The sequence below is a fragment of the Cololabis saira genome, chromosome 19 (assembly GCF_033807715.1).
Source record: "Cololabis saira isolate AMF1-May2022 chromosome 19, fColSai1.1, whole genome shotgun sequence".
In the NCBI taxonomy this organism is placed as follows: Eukaryota; Metazoa; Chordata; class Actinopteri; order Beloniformes; family Belonidae; genus Cololabis; species Cololabis saira.
In genome coordinates, this window is record NC_084605.1 from 27,849,315 (window position 1) to 27,868,202 (window position 18,888).

Sequence of the window (18,888 nt, forward strand, 5' to 3'; positions counted from 1 at the left end):
TCTTAAGGGCTCAGGTGGGCAACATCAAAGCTAAAACAATCTCTGACAAAAATATTCTGTATAAATTATAGAACTATGCATTTTAGTGATACGGCTGTCGACTCTCCACCTTTATTACCACTGAAATTTTATGAAGAGGTGCAGAGATTTCACACTCTAAAGTACACAACCTTCCCAGAAGGTAATGAGCATAATAAATGTTTAGGATCGGGTAAAGAATGCTTCACTTATCAGCCAAAAAAATGTCTATGCATATTTTACTACATCCTACAATTTTCTAAAAGAGCAACATATAACTAAGAACCATCATGGACTCAAACATAGTACTATAGTTAAATAACTACTAGGAAAATATTAGTCATTGTGACCAACATAACAACCATTTTATGGTTTTCATCTTTGCTTTCATATTCCACCATATCCAACTAATTTCTTTCTTTACACATACATAAGCTTTTTATGTGCAAAAGTTACCTTTGAACTGATTAATGGGAACATAACATTGATATTTTCATGAAGCAATAGATTAAAGACAGGGTAATGAATTCTACACGCTTATGAGCCCAGAACTTTTCTCATCACTTTTAGTTTATATTGTCTCACCATGCTTGTGAATACATTGTATATTTAAAACAAAACACCTAGAACCTCATTTCATGCTCCTTCACATGAAATGAGGTTGGGGTTGAGGGTAGAGTTTGTTACAGGGTGTATTTTCAAATGGAGCGTGAGTGGGACAATATAGGGGCTGTCTCTCTATGTTGTGTTGATGTTTTGTTTCAGATGTCAACAAACGTGACGTCGTCTAGAAACCACTTACCCTGCCTTTGACTAGAAAACAATCAATTGAATAAATATGTTCAGGAATTAATGTTAAATTCTGACCAGGCATCTAGAAAAAGGGATCAATTTTAAGTTCTATTGTTCATGCCAAAGAAAGAAAGCTGTCATGCAATATCATTTTGTGTCAAACTACTGTATATAGTAATTGCAAATATACCAACTAACTGTCATTTAACTTGATTTGGTTTATCATGTTATTCGCTTTAATGAGTAAAATAGTTCATATATTAGTAATAATTCAAATCTGTAAGGGGGTCATTTTCTAACTTTTTACTCCACAATTTTCAAGATTAATCTGAACTGGCTTTGGAAGATTACTCAGGGAACAATCACTTCAGAACTTAAATCTGAGCTGCACTTCATTACTTTGGTATCAAATATGGGAAATTATATGCATACAAGTACAATAAAAAATAAATAAAATAAAATAAAACAAACAAAAAAAAAACAAAAAACAACCAAAAACATTGTTCTACTTTTAGGACCCTTTGGACCTCTCTTTGGATTTCTAACTGTTTAACGTATGATGATGAAGTAAACTAAAAGTAAATTGCTAGTTAAAAAAGACAGAAAAAAAGGTTTTGGTGTGTATTGCTTCCACTGAGACCTTATTCCCATGTCTCAAAATGTTGGTTTAGCAAATGGCTATAATGCATTTAACTGTCTACAGTATGCCATTTTTGTATATGCAAGAATCAAATGTTAAACAAGGAGATGCAGATTTATTTTCTGTTCTTCGTGTATATTGGTATTAGTCTAACTAAAGATACATTTCTCATAATTATAATAGTTGACTAACGTTTTGAGCTGCCTATATCCAACTATATTTAATTCATGGCTAGACTGTATTTATAACAATGGTATGAACTAGTAAATCGGACTCTTGTCAATGTTAAATTCAATTTAGAGTGAGCTGATGTATCTCGAAAGTATTATTGATACATCTGGCCTTATTATGCCTGGAGTTCAGCGCTTTCAGTTGGATATAATTTTACTTTTCCAATGCAGATTGATGTTGTGACCACTGTTTCGCTTTAGAAATCTTAATGTGCTTGTTTTGAGAGTTTTGATAAAAACAGCAACTCTTGGAAACTGACTTTTTTGGCATCTTTTTGTTTCCATTCATTAACTATCGATTAAAGGAATGCCACTGCACAATATTATCGCACTGTCTGTCCCCTGATGTATTTAATATGCATAGATAATTTATTATACAATTATACTTCAATTGTGACTATTGTGCGTCAGTTTGTATCATTTTCCATATAGAACATGTCAACATAGATGTTTTAGTTTAACTCGGTCATTAAATCCCTTGGAAAGTAAATATTAACTTTAAGGTGCTTTTTTTTGTGAGATCAAAAGTTTCAGTTATTCCTTTTAGTAACATTTCTTAGTATTCATCTGGATTTTTTTTTTAAACCTGAAGCATTCTCAAAGAATGTTTATGGGTTTGTAGTTTTTTTCTCATTTTATTTTATAGTCTTTGCATATGTGCAGCCAAGCCATGACATTGATGGCTTGTAAGAGGCATTCGGTAATTATAAATAAAGTGTTTATACAGTTTAGGTATGGTTTAATACACTCATTTATGTGCAGTTAAGTTATCCTGCATTTCCTCTTTTGAATATAGGCTTCAGAAATCTATCATCACCAAGGTGAAGCTAAACCAGATCATGTTTTTCTCTGAAGCTCATGATCAGATGTTTTATTATGGCTCATTGTATCTGAATGCTGACGTGCATGAACTTTCCATTTTTTTCTGATCGCTAGTCCAGCAAATTACATCAACGCAAGCTGAGCTCAACTTCTACTTGTCGGAGGTCGTTTTTTTAAAATGTTTTCTCTTCTTTTCTCTTCTTTTCTTTTCTTTTCATTTTTTTTTCCTTTGAAAATGATTCCGCACACAAAACAAAGCTTACCTAAGAAATGTATTTACACCAAAGAGTTGATTATAAGGTACTGTCATAATAGGTGTTGATGAACTAGCATTTAACACTCCAAACTCAAAATGAGCATGTGGAGAAAAAAAAAGAAAAATTCAAGTTTCTGTGTAGGAAGAAGGTGTTTTCTAGCCTTTTCCTTGATTGTAGACATTCCTTACCATGTTTTCTCTAAGCTGTGCACACTTACTTATACTTTCCACTTGTGTGCCTTTACTGTCATGTTTCTTTCCACTTTTTAACAGTAGTCAGCTTGTCCTATGGCACTTTGCATTGTTCTGCATTTTTGTCTTGGATAAAGTTATTGAAATTTGAACCTTGGTCAATCGGGGTGTCATATTTCTGACTCTCTGCGATATGACCTTTGATCCAGTGACCTGACGGCCTGTAAGCGTTCAAATTCATGTCGGCTGTTCCGGTCTGGACTGAGATTTGCTAGTGCCCGGCTCCCACCACCAACATCCTCCTCCTCATCATCGTCGCGATTTAGGAATGCCAGCTCATTTTCATAGCAGAAGGTGTTTGAGCTGGGTACTAGGAACTTGTTCTCCACCATGTCCTTGGCACTGCAGCGTGGGGTGGACGGCACCTCGTAGGTTTTGTGAAAGTGAGAATAATCCACTTTGTACAGGTTCTTCTCCTCGAACAAGACTGGCTCAAACCTGTGACCCCAAAGGAGTTCGGAAGCCAGGTAGGAACTGCGAGCCTGCGTGGTCATGGCGGTTGCTTCAACCATCCCTTCGAGGATGACGACGATCTCAAAATCTGCTGTCTCCAAGTCCTGTTTGCTGATCCCAAAAAGAGGGCTCTCCTCATCAATCTCATGGAGAATAGTGATCGGTGAAACCAAAAAAATCCTGTCCAAGCCTTTGTCAAAACCCACATTGATGTCAATCTGGTCTAGAGGAATATATTCCCCCTCATCGGTCACCCGAGGTTTGATGAGCTGTGCTCTGACATGGGCTTCTACAATGTGACTCTTGCGAAGATTCCCTACTCTCCACATGAGACACAGCTTGCCATCCCGCATGGCGATGACTGCATTGTGGCTAAACAACAGTGTTTGTGCTCTCTTCTTAGGCCTTGCCATTTTTGCCATGATGGCACCAATCATGAAGCAGTCAATGATGCAGCCCACTATCGACTGGAAGACTACCATGAACACAGCCACTGGGCACTCTTCAGTCACACATCGGTAGCCGTACCCTATGGTAGATTGGGTTTCAATGGAGAAAAGAAATGCAGCCACAAATCCATTGACCTGCAGTACGCAGGGAGTGAAGTTGTCATCTCCAGCTGGGTTATCTAGATCTCCATGCAGCAAGGCAATGACCCAAAAGGCTAGGCCGAAGACCAGCCATGAGATAACAAACACAAGCGTGAAGACAACCAGCATCCAGCGCCAGCGAATATCTACACACGTGGTGAAAATATCGGCCATGTAGCGCTGCGACTTTTCCTCCATATTAGTAAACTGCACATTGCACTGACCATTCTTTTTCACAAAACGGTTGCGGCACTTGCGGCGTGTGTGGATCTTGCCATTGCCAAAGCCGTTCATGCCATGCATGGTAGTGAGGCGGAGGCCCTCTTCTTCAGATGACACAATACTGTAGCGGTTGATCATTCCCGCACTCATGCTCCGTACAAGGCCTCCAGCTGCAGAGTTCGAGCAGAAGGGCAGGCCTGAAGTCTTAGTGTGTGATCACAGCTTGATCACTGGCTAAGCTGCATTTTAGTGAGTCATTTAGGGAGCAGGGTGGCAGCTTTGTGGGTGAATCCAATCCCTGTAGAGAGACAACATGTGTCAACAACATGATGGCCAAATCACACCATACATGCTGTGTTTTCAACATAAACCAAAGAAAACCCATGAAAGCTATAAATAAATGACACTGGTGCAACATTGCTGAACAGGTTACACTTATGGACCCCAAAACAACAGCAACGGATATGTTGATATACAGTATACTGCATCACAAATTATCATCATTGCTATTTTCTTTTTTGAACATTTTTTTTTACATACGTTGCAAAAATGTCCATACATTTTTCTGTCAAGGGAGAGTGAGAGTTTGGGAACACTGGAAAACTATAGTCCATCTATTAAAAAAAAAAAAAAAAAAAGAAAAAACGTGTTTCCCTCTCATTGCCTATTGATAACTTGAAAAAAGTGGACATTCACAAATTGTAATTGTTTCTAAATTAAACCATAATATTTTCCAATTGAATATACAATCAGCGTTATTGAAGTTCATATGCTCTTGAGTTTTTCTTGATCCCAAGTCTAACTTTAAACAATAAATGATACAAAAATGATCAATTTATAGATTTCTAGTGTTTTTAATATTGCTGTGAAAATTTTACTTTTCTTGTGATAATTTCAAGTAAAGCCGTCAGTTTAGAAACATAAATCTGGTGGTTACTTGAGCTCATTTTCACTCATTTTTCTTCATCATTTTCCTCACTTTAACCATCACAACTCAGAATCCACCTGGGTCTCCATGAATGGCACTCCTGCCTTTGATGTCGGCCGAGACAGTGAAGAGTTTGCCTCAGAGCACATCACTTGACCACTATATGAATAGTCAAGTTTGGCATTATAAAATGAGTATGCCTGTCATACTTTAGGCCTCTCAAGCATAGGGGAGATGTTAATTTTCAGCACATCTTGGTTGTATTTATAGTCTGTCAATAGCATGCTGCGCCGTCATCACACATCCAACAGACAGGCTGTGCTCCCCTGTCTGTTCTCTTGCGGCCCAAGTTTATCATTGTCCTTTCACTACAATATTTATATTAGGGGAATAGAAAGGAGGTTGGCTGAGTGTATTTAAAGTCCTAAGGGACTTGTGTGTGTACCACTGATTCATTGGACATGCAATTCCAGATGCTTCAGACTCAGATGGAGCGAGAAGGACTCTACTCGTATGACCCCATTCTGTACGATTTGCAGTGTTATTAATCATGCTAGGAAGATGCAGTAAATGTATGTCCCCTTTCTTTGGTGCTCTATAAAATAAGGATGTAGTTACTGTATCTCCCTGGTCTGATAAGCTGTATTTTTTGTGATTATCAATGTATAAAGTTTATAATTGGTATTTTAACTAAAAATATCACGTAACCTTCAATACAGCTATCAATTTAAAACACATTCATATACGAGTGATAGAATGTCAGTTTGTAACTAGGTGAGTTTGTTATGTCAGAACATAATTTCAAATTGTTACCTCAGTCAGGCAGGAGATAACCTGACCAGTGCTGTGTATGTTCAGCCCCGTGGTCGAGGAGTTTTTACTCATGGGAGCTGGACTGAGGCTCCTCTGGGTGCACAAAGCTCGCCTGGCCACATCCACTGCGTGTCTGCCTGTCTGATTCGGACCCAGAAGACTTAACAGTTCACTCATGTGTGCTCCCAAATCCCAAAGGCCCTACCGAATGCCACGCATTATATCCTTCTTACTCACACTCTTTCAGGAGGGAGCTCTCATGATCTGAAGCCAGATCCTACAACATTTCCTTTGGGTCAAGAAAACTTACTGCAGCAAAATCGGTTATTTATATACTTGCAAAAGCTTTTAAAATGTACTTTTTGCCTTTTAACAAAATAACTCTCAAAGGAGCACAACTATTAATCCTAAAAATAGAATCTTTTTCTCATCTCAAATCTGTAAATCCATAATGTGAAAAAAAAAAACATGTCTTGCCATCTGTAATTAGCCAGTTTTTGAACAGACGGCTTGAGAAAGATTGTTTGTTTTTACGTCAGGATCCCCCACTAAGGGCAGGTGTTTGTGACTATATAACAGGCAGCAAATGTGCACAAACTACGTGGTTTCTGGTTGAAATTAGTTCAAATTCATATCTGCATGTCACATTATATTTCCAGTCTACAGGCATGTCCTGGGCCCTCCACAACGTAGTCTCCTCATCAAACTACAGTCTCACAGCGTCAGGTGTCGAATCAATTGGCCAAATGAAAGTCATCATCTTTGGAGTCATTACATAAGTCACTTAGAACTGCAAACCATAATTTAGAAACTTTTTTCTGTCGCTGCACAGGCAGCTCTTTAAATCTGACTGTCCTTCTGAGGGGATAAACATGTTAGTGGGATACAATAGCTAGAGATGAAGGGGGCTAGAGTTGAGTCTTTGTTGTAGCAAAAATATAGCTTCACACCCACTTTCAAAACACAGGACAGGGAACACAAACTATTTCTTATTAACAGCATAGAAATGAACGAAACAAAGTATACAAGTTGAATGTTGCTATTACATGTTTACATCTTTATTTGGATTAGATGTTAGTCCTTGTGGTGTTGTTCAAATGACAATTTAGAACAAACACACATAGCTGAAGTATATGTATCAAAATGCATCAAAGGATGTAATTTGCACTATGTTTAATAATTTCTTCAATAACCTTTTTGTGACCTAGTGAGGGCTATGTGTTCCTAAGGCTTGAGAAGAGTAAATAAAGGCGAGATGATAAGCTTGCTCTTGATTAGGATAAATAAAAATAATAATAGAAGGGATTGAACAGAACAATGAAGCCTAGTGGGACATGGCTCTTCATCTCAAGACAAGGATGCAGAAAACAGAGCTATGGAAGCTGAACAATCCCTTCTCACCTCCCAAGGCCATTATGAAGGAAGAGCGGAGGCTCAGGTGTCACTGTATTTTCCTATGGCTCGCCACATGGAACTCACCTAGTCTCAAGTGACCTACAACTGTTTTTTTTTGTCTAGAATGTAACATCGAACATAACACTTCCATAAGACTGTTGTGTTATTGAAACATTATTAAGTAACTGTGTTGCTAAGTAAGCTGTAGCATATTTCCTTCAAATGCAATACTTTTTAAATTTAATTTAACTTAATAATTTTTTGGGCAAAGTTAGCAAATTATATGTTGTTGTTTTTTTTGTTTTGTTTTTTATTAATCCAACTAAACATCCCTTTTAGATCATTGAAATGCGCTGATCTGAAAGGCAAAATGAGGTCATTCACCTGTCAGTCAACAATGCATGTGTCCTCTTTTGTACCTGCACACCAGTGAATATTTTGTGAAATGGCAGAAAAGTGCAATACTGGTGGCGACACATTTATCCATTAACACCTGGATGTGTCTACTTTCCTCTCCAAGGACACTGGGTTTTATTAACTCTTGGTTGACAATGATTTGGTAATATGTGCTGCAGACATTATCTGTTTATTTAGCATAAATCTGTTAATTTTACTGTCTGACCCTAAAATTAAATGTTTTTAATGAGTCAAACAAACAAATTACAGTCACTTCTATAAATATATGTATGTATATATACTGTATATATATATATATATATATATATATATATATATATATATATATATATATATATATATATATATATATATATATATATATATATATATATATATATATATATATATATATTTACAGAAGTGACTGTAATTTGTTTGTTTGACTCATTAGAAACAGCAATTTGTAATTAGAAATGTATAGAGCGGAATATACTTTTCACAATTTTTTATGTAAGAATTTATATTTATCTTAAATATGATGGGGTGAGATATTTTTCTCTACTAAATGTTAATTAAAACAAATAATGAATATATGGCCATTAAAAAAAAAATGCTCCAGTGCACTTATTTCTTAACATATTGATATAATAGGTTGATATAATAAAACATATTGATATAATAGGTGTTTGTAAAAAAACTGGGCACAAAATTAAAAGGCTTAAAGTTGTCATATACTGTAGAAGATTCAAGAAAAGGTCAAGCTTCATTGGTTGAACTGCACCATTTATTTACAATAAGTAGTTCTTATTTTTGTTTTTTCTCTAGTGGCTTGTTATCAGGCTGTGATATCACCAGGAAGGGCCTTCTCAGCCATCGAAAATCGATTGGCGGTAAAACCTAAAGATAATCAGGCCTGCATTTGAAGTCATCAGAATTTTAAACATCTTATTGAACTACATACTGAAGAAAAGGTGCATATTGCAATGCATTATTTGGTGTTTTCTTGCCTTGTACCATGGTGGATTTGAAAACTACAAAAATCGCCTAAGTTTCTATTTGAGCTGTTGAGCTGACATTTTACTCCCCAATGGCGTGATAAGTAATTCTGTAAAATCCACTTGAATTCATTTCATAAACTTCGAGCCATCAAAATTATATTTTCTAAGTAAAAATTGCAGTAGATTTAGCAGTTTAGTGGAATTCAGACCCAAATGTATTGCTTGAAAGCACATCTTTTGAAAATGATTCATGAATTTTTAATAGTATACATCTGATGAATTTCCCTAGAAAGACTGGGTGTGCTCCTCAGGGAGAGGGACAGTGGTCATATCCTTCCACCGCCACTTTCATGAACCTATAGAACAATAACATCTCACAGATATTGACATGACACTCATGCTGCAAGTTTAAAATAAAGTTGTTCTGCCCCTCTCTTACCTTAATGTCTACCTGTCCTACACCAGGTTGCAGAACTACAAGGTTGTATCTTCTGTCCCAGTGTCCCTCTTAACCAAACTGAAGCATTCTGCGCATCCTTCTTTGTGTGTTAGTCGGATACTGAAGAAAACCACTCCATCATCTTCAGCACAAGGTACAGACCACCTTTGAATTTCTTCATCCTTGCTTGATCTTGTGTGCCTCCCTCGATTTTCAGGAGCTTTTGCGAGCACAGAAATACAGTTCTGACCCAGAGGAATCCCGCTGGAACCTTGAACCGAGCTGCTGCTACTCACTCAGTGGCGAACTTGCAAAGCAGGTGCAAACCCTTTGATTAGAGCTATCCAAATGAAAATTCGTGTTTTTGTATCTCCATTTTCTGGCAGTTCCTTCAGCCGGTCGTCTTACTTTTGATCATTTATTTTTTTACCAACATCAAGTCTATCTTTTACAATTTCCTAAAAAACTGTCTAATTTTCCCGAACAGCTCTCTCTATCAATCTTTTGCAATCTGATCTAGTTGGACCGCTGTTCTCTCCTCTCTCTCTCTCTCTCTCTCTGTCTCTCTCTCTCCCTGCTTCATGTGGTGTCACAGAAGCTGCCATTTGCAGCCTCCCTCCCTCCCTCTCTTTTCTCCTCTCTCCTCTATTTCTCTCTGTATCTTGTTGTCTCACCCTCCCTCCTACATCATGGCACTACCAGTTGACAACAACTTGATGCACAGATGCATCATTCAGAAAACAGAGGCAGACTATCAGAGCAACATCATATTTCATCAAAAGTAGACAGTAGTAGACCTCATTTGTTGAACAAAAACTAAGCCGAAATGTAGAAGCAGTGCTTCAAAAACTAAGTACACCACATGGTTTCTTAGTTTCTATAACCAACCTAATTAAGGAAGTCTTGAAATGACTGTTTTCTTCACGATATTGTCAGTTTTTCATGTGGGCATAGAGGAATTTGGTCCACTCTTCTGTACTCTTTTCAGTCAGATTGAGAATGTGACACCTATATTCTTCTCTTTTTATATATATTTCATTTGTTGAAGAGTTGTACGTGTGCAAAACAAGCCCAAATCATCATTGCTCCGACACCGGGGTTGACAGTTGGTAAAGTGGTGGCTGATAAACTGATCGGTTTTTGCCAAACTTAGCGCTGAGCATTCTGGTCAAGCATTTCCACACCGGTATTGTAACGTATTTTCATGTTCTTTTTAAGAGAAAATAGTTTTTTTTCCTGACCTTTCAATCAAGCCATACTTGTGCAATATTTTTCTAATTGTACCCTCATGAACTTTAACATTTGAAATGCCAAGGCCCGTAGAGTAACTGAGATGTAACGCGTGTTTTTTTTTTTTTTTTTGCAATTTCAGCACTGCATGATTTGACCTTGAGGTGAACTTGTCGGGACATCCAAGCTCAGTAGTCATCATTGTTTTCCACTTGTGAATAACCTTTCTCACAGATAAACAATGTACACCAAATTGCTTGGAAAAGCCTCTATGACCTTTCCCAGATTGATGGCCAACAACTGTTTCCATAAAATCCTTCCTGATGTCCTTTATCTTTGGATTTGTGTTAGCACACACCTGAATTCTCCAAAAAGCAAATTACCAAAACATTGTTTTTATAAATGTGACCAAACCTGCATATTACAAATGAAAGGGATTTGATCCACAGCACTGGATGATATTTACTCTCTGAATTCTGGAGGAAGCTCAATTTTTAAACAAACTATTTTTGTATTTTGTTACTGTGTGTGATATGTCATATGCTTCCCCCAATATTTTTTTGCTTCCTACTTAGTGTGATTGCACTGGTACATATTAGGGACTATTAAACAACTTCAACTTCAATCTTTTTACATTCACTTGGCTCGGGAATTATAAGGAATAAAAAGAAAATGAATGTAACTTACTTATTAACATAGCATCATGCATTGCACTAAAAGTGATATAAAAAAATATCCGGGTTTTACAGGTTTTAAAGGGTGTTGTGTCATAAGAATAAAAGAAAAGAGTTAATATTTTTTCTTATACAATAAGTGAATTACAAAAACATTGTGTAATTTACATTGACCTGAATTTCTATATCAACGTGCGCAGCATTTCCAAACTTTTAGTGTTTTGAACTGACAGTTCAATCGCGATTCCTTAATGAGTGTGTTAAAGGTCCCATGAAACAATAATCTGAGTGGGTTTGTCCCTGCATATTTTTTTTATTTCATTTTATTTTTTAATTATAAAAACAGAAATTTAAAAGAATGCCCGTGTCCTGTAAAGAATATTCATCTGTGATTGGTCCGCTTCACTTTTCTGACCAAACCCACTTTAGACCTTCTAACATATAAATTAAAGAGAAAAGAAAACACTTAATTGAATGTGCACGCTCTGTAAAATGGTCTTTAAAATCATAAAAATATTCAATTTTCTATCATGGGAACTTTAAGAGCTATGACCTTCTGTTTGTCATGGTAAATCCACTGATCTCCTTTAAGAGGAATCATTGAATTCGTCAATATTATTAGTTTAATGCAGTAATCGGAGTAGGACAAGTGGAGCATACATTTGAAGAAAGAAAGTGAATCTGAATTTTGATTAAAAATGAAACATTTTATGTTCATTTGTGTTTGAAATTATCATAAAATATTTAATGCTTTAAAGGAGTTTGTTGTGAAACGTAATTTTATTTGAGTCTAGTTAACATAAAACTTTTAATTCAGTTACCTAATTATGTTCTGTCATGTGATCAATATATTCCCTGCAAGATGAAATTCTTAGCTCTAAGAATGTTTTGAAGTGTGATTTTCTTTTTTGAAAGTTGAGCTTTCCACTCTGATGGGGGCCATGTGACACATTTAATTTAAGTCAGGTGCATTCACAACTTTCATATTACTATACTCGATCAAATTAGTACTCCTCTGTGCGAAGGCTATCCAAGAGATGCCTAAACTGAGTGATTGAATTAGGGTTGACACTGTTTTTTACTCTGGAGGTAAGTCTGGTTTATCCCACCATTTACCCTCATAGAAAATCTAATAATGTTTCTGTGTGTGAGTATTGCAAAAACTGCCCGGTCTTTGCAGCAGCAGTTGCAGCTGTGCAGAAACGTGTGTTTGCTTTTGACCTGCACTTGCCTGTGACTCCAGTGAAAGACCATATGGGTTCAAAATATCATGCTACTGGGTTCCGTGTCTTATTGCAGATTGATGCCTTTCACACTTGTCACCAACAACTAATCAACCCCAATTGACTTGGGGATACACGTGCGTCTGGTGCATGTGTGTTTTGGTAGAAGGACAGTCATACCATCCTATTCCAAAGTATTTTAAATTGTAAAAGCATTACCCATCACTGATGGTTTCTCTCCTCTTGTTTAAAAACAGTGTTTTAAATATAAAGTCTCCCAGATAAAACAGATAACACCTAAAGGAGATGTCCTCTCTTTGTTCACACCGCAAGCGCATCTTGATGTGACACAGTGTCTGCAACGTTCTCCCGTGCCTCTGGTCTTTTTCTGAAGTCGACTTTTGGAGCAGACTGTGGCTTTTTCTCAGGCACTGCCACTATTGAGTACTTTACTGTTACACTTGACAGCTTCAAAATGTGAAATTATCATCAGAGCTGAGTGCGTGTTCCTCTCTTTTTTCACATCCTTTCAGAGAACCAGTCATCAGTCAAATGCAAAAAAGAGATGACAATTAGTAAAGGAGGGGGTTGAAAGAGTGAGAAGTTTCTAAATACAGCCATACTGGCTCAGTACCAGTTTTATCACTGTGCTTCATCTGTGATTCATCTGTGCAGGAACCCTCTTTCCTTTTTTTTCTTTTTCTTTCTCTCTCTCTCTCTCTGTGCTCCTTCTCTCTCGCCTTTTTCAAGCCTCTGATTTCAGAGTTGTGAGGGTGATTTGCTGTTGCTTGTGTGTGATCATCACCAGGCCATTGTATTTGGCCAAGGACGTCAACTAATGGAGCTCTAAGTTTCCGTTTCAGGCGTCTCTCTGTCTATGTTGTCAACAGGTACTGTACCGGTTCTCACATCATGTAAGACTTTGATGCCATAGTGCATCAAGCTTGGGGGACAGTAGATCAGAAGGCTCACACATCCAGACTGTATACCTTGTTGTGTAACGGCAACATAATCACGTGGCTGCTCAGGTATCCTTTGCATGTCTGCGTCTAAATGAGAGGGCTTTACCTCCTCGGGAAACAGCTAAGTGGGATTCACTGCTGCTTCCATGACTACAGGTATAACACATTCCACTATTTTCAGAACATCAAGAGCAGGAATGAAGCGAAAAGAGAGTGAATAGAAAGGCTGTACTTGTAGTTTTTCTTTTTCTTTTTTTAAATGAATTCTTTACGAGGGAGTAAAACCTGATTTAATTTGCCATATCAGGCACAGTTAAAGTAAAGTAAATAACATTTAAAACACACCTTAAGAGATTTTGTCTGACAGGGAAAATTAGAGTCCCAGATGACTTGCTTAGGTGTTGAAAAAGCATCTTGGAAAAGAGAGAGAGGAAAAGTGATGCAGGAAATAGTGAGGTAGCTCTACTTCTATCACTTTTATGCAGCAAGGTGTAATTTGCATTAATCAGAGGGACCCTAATAATAAACTTTTCATAATCTCTCTGGTGATAGTGACTGTGGCATTTCATTTTTTTTATTTTTTTTTTATACAATGACACTAGCCTGGGGCAGACACTGCACAGGAGCTCTGTTGACTTATTGCTGCTGACAGCTCAATCTCTCTCCATCATAATCAAGAAATATCATCTTGAGGGTTTTGACGCACAAAGGGGAACTTAGGAGATACTTTCTGTGGACGTGATATCATATACAGTACTTGAATTTAATCAAAATAACATGTGTACGTACTATTAAAGAGTGCATGTAAGTAAAGATATGAGAACTTACGGTCGCTCATTTTGATATTTAAAACCAGCAGGCTCATATACGTCACTGGATCGTCCTCTGTCTTGTTGCCTTTCATTCCAGCAATCATTTGTCCTACACTAATGCATCGTTTTAATTGTGTGGAAGCCCAGAAGAGCCATGAACTCTTCCCTCCTCCCTGCCTCCTTCCTCAGCTTGTCGCTAAGCACCCCAATTACATTATTCTCCGAGACTCCTGTCTGATGCAGCTATTTCTGGCTTTGGAGCCATTCCTGTTCATTTCATTTTTGCAACTACATTTCTTGTCAGCAGGAATTAGGAATGTGATATTACTGTACTCCCACTGGATGAAGCAGTTGTGAAAAGGTCCTCTCGTTCTCTGGCCCAGGTGGTTGTTGTTCTGCGGTAAAGTGCATATGTGTTTCTTGCATAATGAAATATCTTAGATAAAGTTTAAAAACAAGTATAAACCCTTCATTTGTTTTTAGGGGGTGTATGTGTTATACATTTCAACCTCAATTTAACTTAGACCATAATATATCAATTTGGTAATGAATGCTCTGTTCACTGTCACCTGCCATCAAGCAACAAACATCTCCAGTACTATATCATCATCCCTCTTCATATTTGTCAGCCTAACCCACAGCTCAGTATAAAACAAGTATGACGCTGTCAGATTTATGCAAAAAGAGAAAAAAAAAAAGAGAATACAGCACCACAGCGATGCCTTCCACAACACCTACACTGTCACAGTCACGGAGAGCCACGGCTACATGTGAAGACACAGAGTTTAAATGCATTTTATTCTACACCTGTGCTCAATAGCCTTCCTTCCCCGGCCGCCCCACACAGTGGGAGGGTGCTGATGCTTTGAATCAAGGAAATATGTGGCAGTGATGTAGATTTGATGTGATTGACATTTTAACTACTGACAGTAACGTTTGTCGATTTTACCTTGTAGCATTAACTATTTGCGGACCACATTTATGTCATGTATTTTTCAGTCAGCTAAGCAGTTATGCAACAAATAAGTAAAAGATAAGCTATCTAATGGCTTGAAGGTGTTCAGTTAGGGCTGGGCGATATGGACCAAAAGTCATATCTCGATATTTTCTAGCTAAATGGCGATACTCGATATATATCTCGATATTTTTTCTGTGCCTTAATTGGGGTTTCCCCCAAAGCATTATAGCATAGCATCTCTGTTAGCATCTCTGTTAGCTTCATTTTTTTCTGAGGCAAACCCTTAAAAAAACAGTCAGTTTTAATACAAAGCCTCGTGCCAAATGTCACACAGGTACCTTTGTTAACAGAGTTCTGCACAATATCAAAATGTATAAAACAAATGAAATAAAAATAAACTGCCTGCATATATAGAATAAAAATGCTTCTTGAATAGAATAAAACAAATATCCCTTTCCTGCATAACAATTAAATTAGAATACACTGTGCAATTAATACAATGTAGACAGTAACAGGCAGACTTTTCCACTGAGGTTGACAGTTGTGCAAATGACAAAAAATTTGTGCAAATCTCAAATAAAACATTCAAGTCAATTTGTCAGAAAATAAGCTATATCAAAATCATTAAAAAAAAATGTAAAAAAAAAATATATATATATATTTTTTTTTAAATCGATATAAACGATATTGTCTCGTACCATATCGTGTTTGAAAATATATCGATATATATTAAAATCTCGATATATCGCCCAGCCCTATGTTCAGTATAAGTAATTCTCAAATAATGGCTGTTTGTACCTAACCACAGCGACCATTCCTAAATAGACTGTCTAGCAAGCTCATTTAAACACTGATTACCTATTAACCTCGTCTTAGTCTTTTGGTATTTCCGATTATTCAACTTAATTCAAGAAAATGCATTCGTCTCTAAGGGGGTGATTTAAAGGCACGTTGTAGCAGCATGACACAGATCACAAGCCAAAAGTCATTCAAGATTTAAACAGAACAAGAAACCCCCCAAAAAAACCAAACACATAATATATAACATAAACTGTAACATAAGTATCTATAGATTGTACATGGGTGTAAAACATGCGACCAGACAAAATAAACTGCAAACTGGATATATTTGAACATGAGTTGTATATTTACAGTAATTACTTTTACAATCCAGTTGCATTTATAGTGATTTAATTGATAAATGTATTAAAACATTTTCTTTGAGAAAACACAGCTGCAACAAACAAGGCTTTCAACATTGTATTGGTGCGCTGTAATTATAAGTCCCTGTGGTTCATATCACCTTTAGTATATATCATTTTTAAGTAGTTATGGTTCCAAATGGTTACATAGCAGCATTTATGTTACATGCATTTTAGAGTAAACCTACTTGATTTCAACAAGTAAAAAAAAAAAAGGAAAAAAGCAAACAGTATGAACCCAAGATGTTTCATTTTTGTCATGTCAGCTTTGTTTAATCTGTTATTGTACATCCTGTTTTGCTGTTTTATGTCTTCAACACGTTAAAAAAAAAGATGTTTGGATGGGGTCAATTTAGGGCTATATGGGTGCTCACTGAGTATCTTTTAAGCATTTTTCATAAAATTCAAGCATTTTGTGAGCAGGAGTTGTAATTACGGATAAGCGGTGGAGAATGGATGGATGGACGGAGTTGTAATTACCTCATTTATCTGCTCTATATATTTATATTAGTTCAGTTTCTTTGTTGATCCATTCTACCTGTGATGTTTTTCCTCCCATGGTTCCTAATTTCTTTCCACTTCCACTTAGCTAGAGTGTACTTTATCCCCTTCAGGTGCTAATGCCAATCTGTGGTGGATTTGAGTTTATGTAACAGCTTTATTCTTTTCCACAGTTAAAATCCATAGTTAACACTGCTCGCTGCTGCTTGCGGGGGCAGTATTGATGCCTAAAAACATTGGATGACATTTTCTTCATTCTTTGACAACAGGAATCAGACCCACTGTGCAGTTTATGTAACTTACCTGAATTTTGAATCCTCGCTGTTGACAAGAGTTTTGTTATCTAATGTGCTGAGAGGTGGGGGGGGGCAGTTTCTATGCTTCCCAGTGTCTGCATGTTGGCAGCACGTGGAGAAACACTCTTGTCTGCCTTTTCCACTGATGCCCAGGGGGTTGGAAATGAATCGTCTCAGGATCCAGTTTCCTCAAAGAAATCCCTTACCTCACTGCTTTCCACCAGGATTCATTGTTTTAGTAACCTACAGTTTTATATATACTAGCACATTTGCTCATCAGTTTTTTTTATTTGCAATTTAAAATTCATTTTGGTCAGTGCTAGCAACGAAAGACCTACCGTATTTTCTGGACTATAAGCTGCACCTGTATATAAGCCGCATCCGCTCTATTTTTAAAAACATAATAAAAAAAGATATACAAGCCGCATCTGTATACAAACCGCATATGCTCTATTTAAAAAAAAGATATGCAAGTCGCAGATATTTATGTTGTTAGATTAGATATTTACTACATGTACAGAACAATTTTGAACTGTAAATGATGTACATGTTTGTACCTAAATAGATCCTTTCCTAACAGTGTCTTTTAACACGGCAGCAACTTTGCTGATTAAAACGGGACAGAACCAAGAGAAAATAACCGGTATTTATGTATCTATTTATCTGTTTGAAATCTGCTTCTACCTACTTCTATCTGCTAAAGAGGAAGTAGCGTATTCTTCTTTGCATTTATTTTGTCTTAGTTTTGATTCTAATTCCGGTTAGCACTCCCCCTAGCGGTGGAAGAAAAATCAACAGAATAGCCGCACCTTTGTATAAGCCTCATGGTTCAAAACCTATGAAAAAAGTAGCGGCTTATAGTCCAGAAAATACGGTAATTTCAATCAAACTCTGACTTTAAGGAGTGAAAGTGTGAGCAGGATACATAGTATTATGTGGACATGTGAGCAGTTTATTGTTCTTGCTATTCAGGTGAGTTACGAAATAGAGATGTGTTATCCACAAATACCAAACATTTCTTGAAAGAATGTTTACCTCTCTCTTGAATCTTCTAATCTAAAACAGTAGAAATCTATTGATGATTATTAACTAGCCTCATGCCCATCATTGATAGGGCATATTGGAATTAAACCTTGAAACATCTTCTATCCAGTCCTTTAACTTTCTTAAAGTTAAAACATAAATGTGTCTTAATGATGAGGATTGGAAGTATTTCTTTTAGGTGGCACTAAATAAATAAAAGGGTTGAATGTGCCACAGGGTGCCACTATTCATTAACTATAATAACATTAGTAATAACAGTAATTGCTCCCAAGGTAGGACTGCTGCACCTGTCCTGCGCTCATTTTTATACTGTACATTTTCATGAAGGTGCAGGACTTGAATGTGGGCTCTGAGGTGATGCGGCTCTGAGGTGATAGTCAAGGAAGATATCATTATGAATGAAGCTTTGTCCATCTTTACCACAGAGAAAACAAGTGTATGAACACACAACCAGGACACTTAGTTCTGCTCAAAGTGAATTATACTCTTCAAAGTTTTAAAATCCCCAGCATTTCTTGTAAATTGGCTTACTTTAAATAGCAGAATGAGGACAAGGAGAGCACTTAGGAGTCACCAGGCACACTGTAACTCCAGCAGAGTTATTGAATGTGTACTATATCCCTCAGTGTTCTGTTCTTCTAACCTTGGTAGTAAAATCACTGTGTTATTTGACAGTATCTGTAGATATAAGTTATTCCCAGTAATGAGACTGGTGACTGACTTTACGCAGCAGTTGAAA

General features: G+C 36.9%; 1 protein-coding gene across 1 annotated transcript; it reads right to left on the reverse strand.

Annotated features, from left to right (window-relative positions):
• Positions 1 to 2,242: 2,242 nt before the first annotated feature.
• On the reverse strand, positions 2,243 to 9,752 carry LOC133419596 (ATP-sensitive inward rectifier potassium channel 12). Its single transcript, XM_061708850.1, has 2 exons — positions 9,248 to 9,752; positions 2,243 to 4,573 (listed from the first exon to the last, which is right to left on the reverse strand). The coding sequence occupies exon 2, from the start codon at positions 4,423 to 4,425 to the stop codon at positions 3,121 to 3,123; it is 1,305 nt and encodes a 434-aa protein (XP_061564834.1). The 5' UTR covers positions 4,426 to 4,573; positions 9,248 to 9,752; the 3' UTR covers positions 2,243 to 3,120.
• Between the last annotated feature and the right edge of the window lie 9,136 nt (positions 9,753 to 18,888).

Coding starts and splice junctions, on each gene's coding strand:
- LOC133419596 (XM_061708850.1), bottom strand. CDS start 4,425: ATGAGTGCGGGAATGATCAACCGCTACAGTATTGTGTCATCTGAAGAA.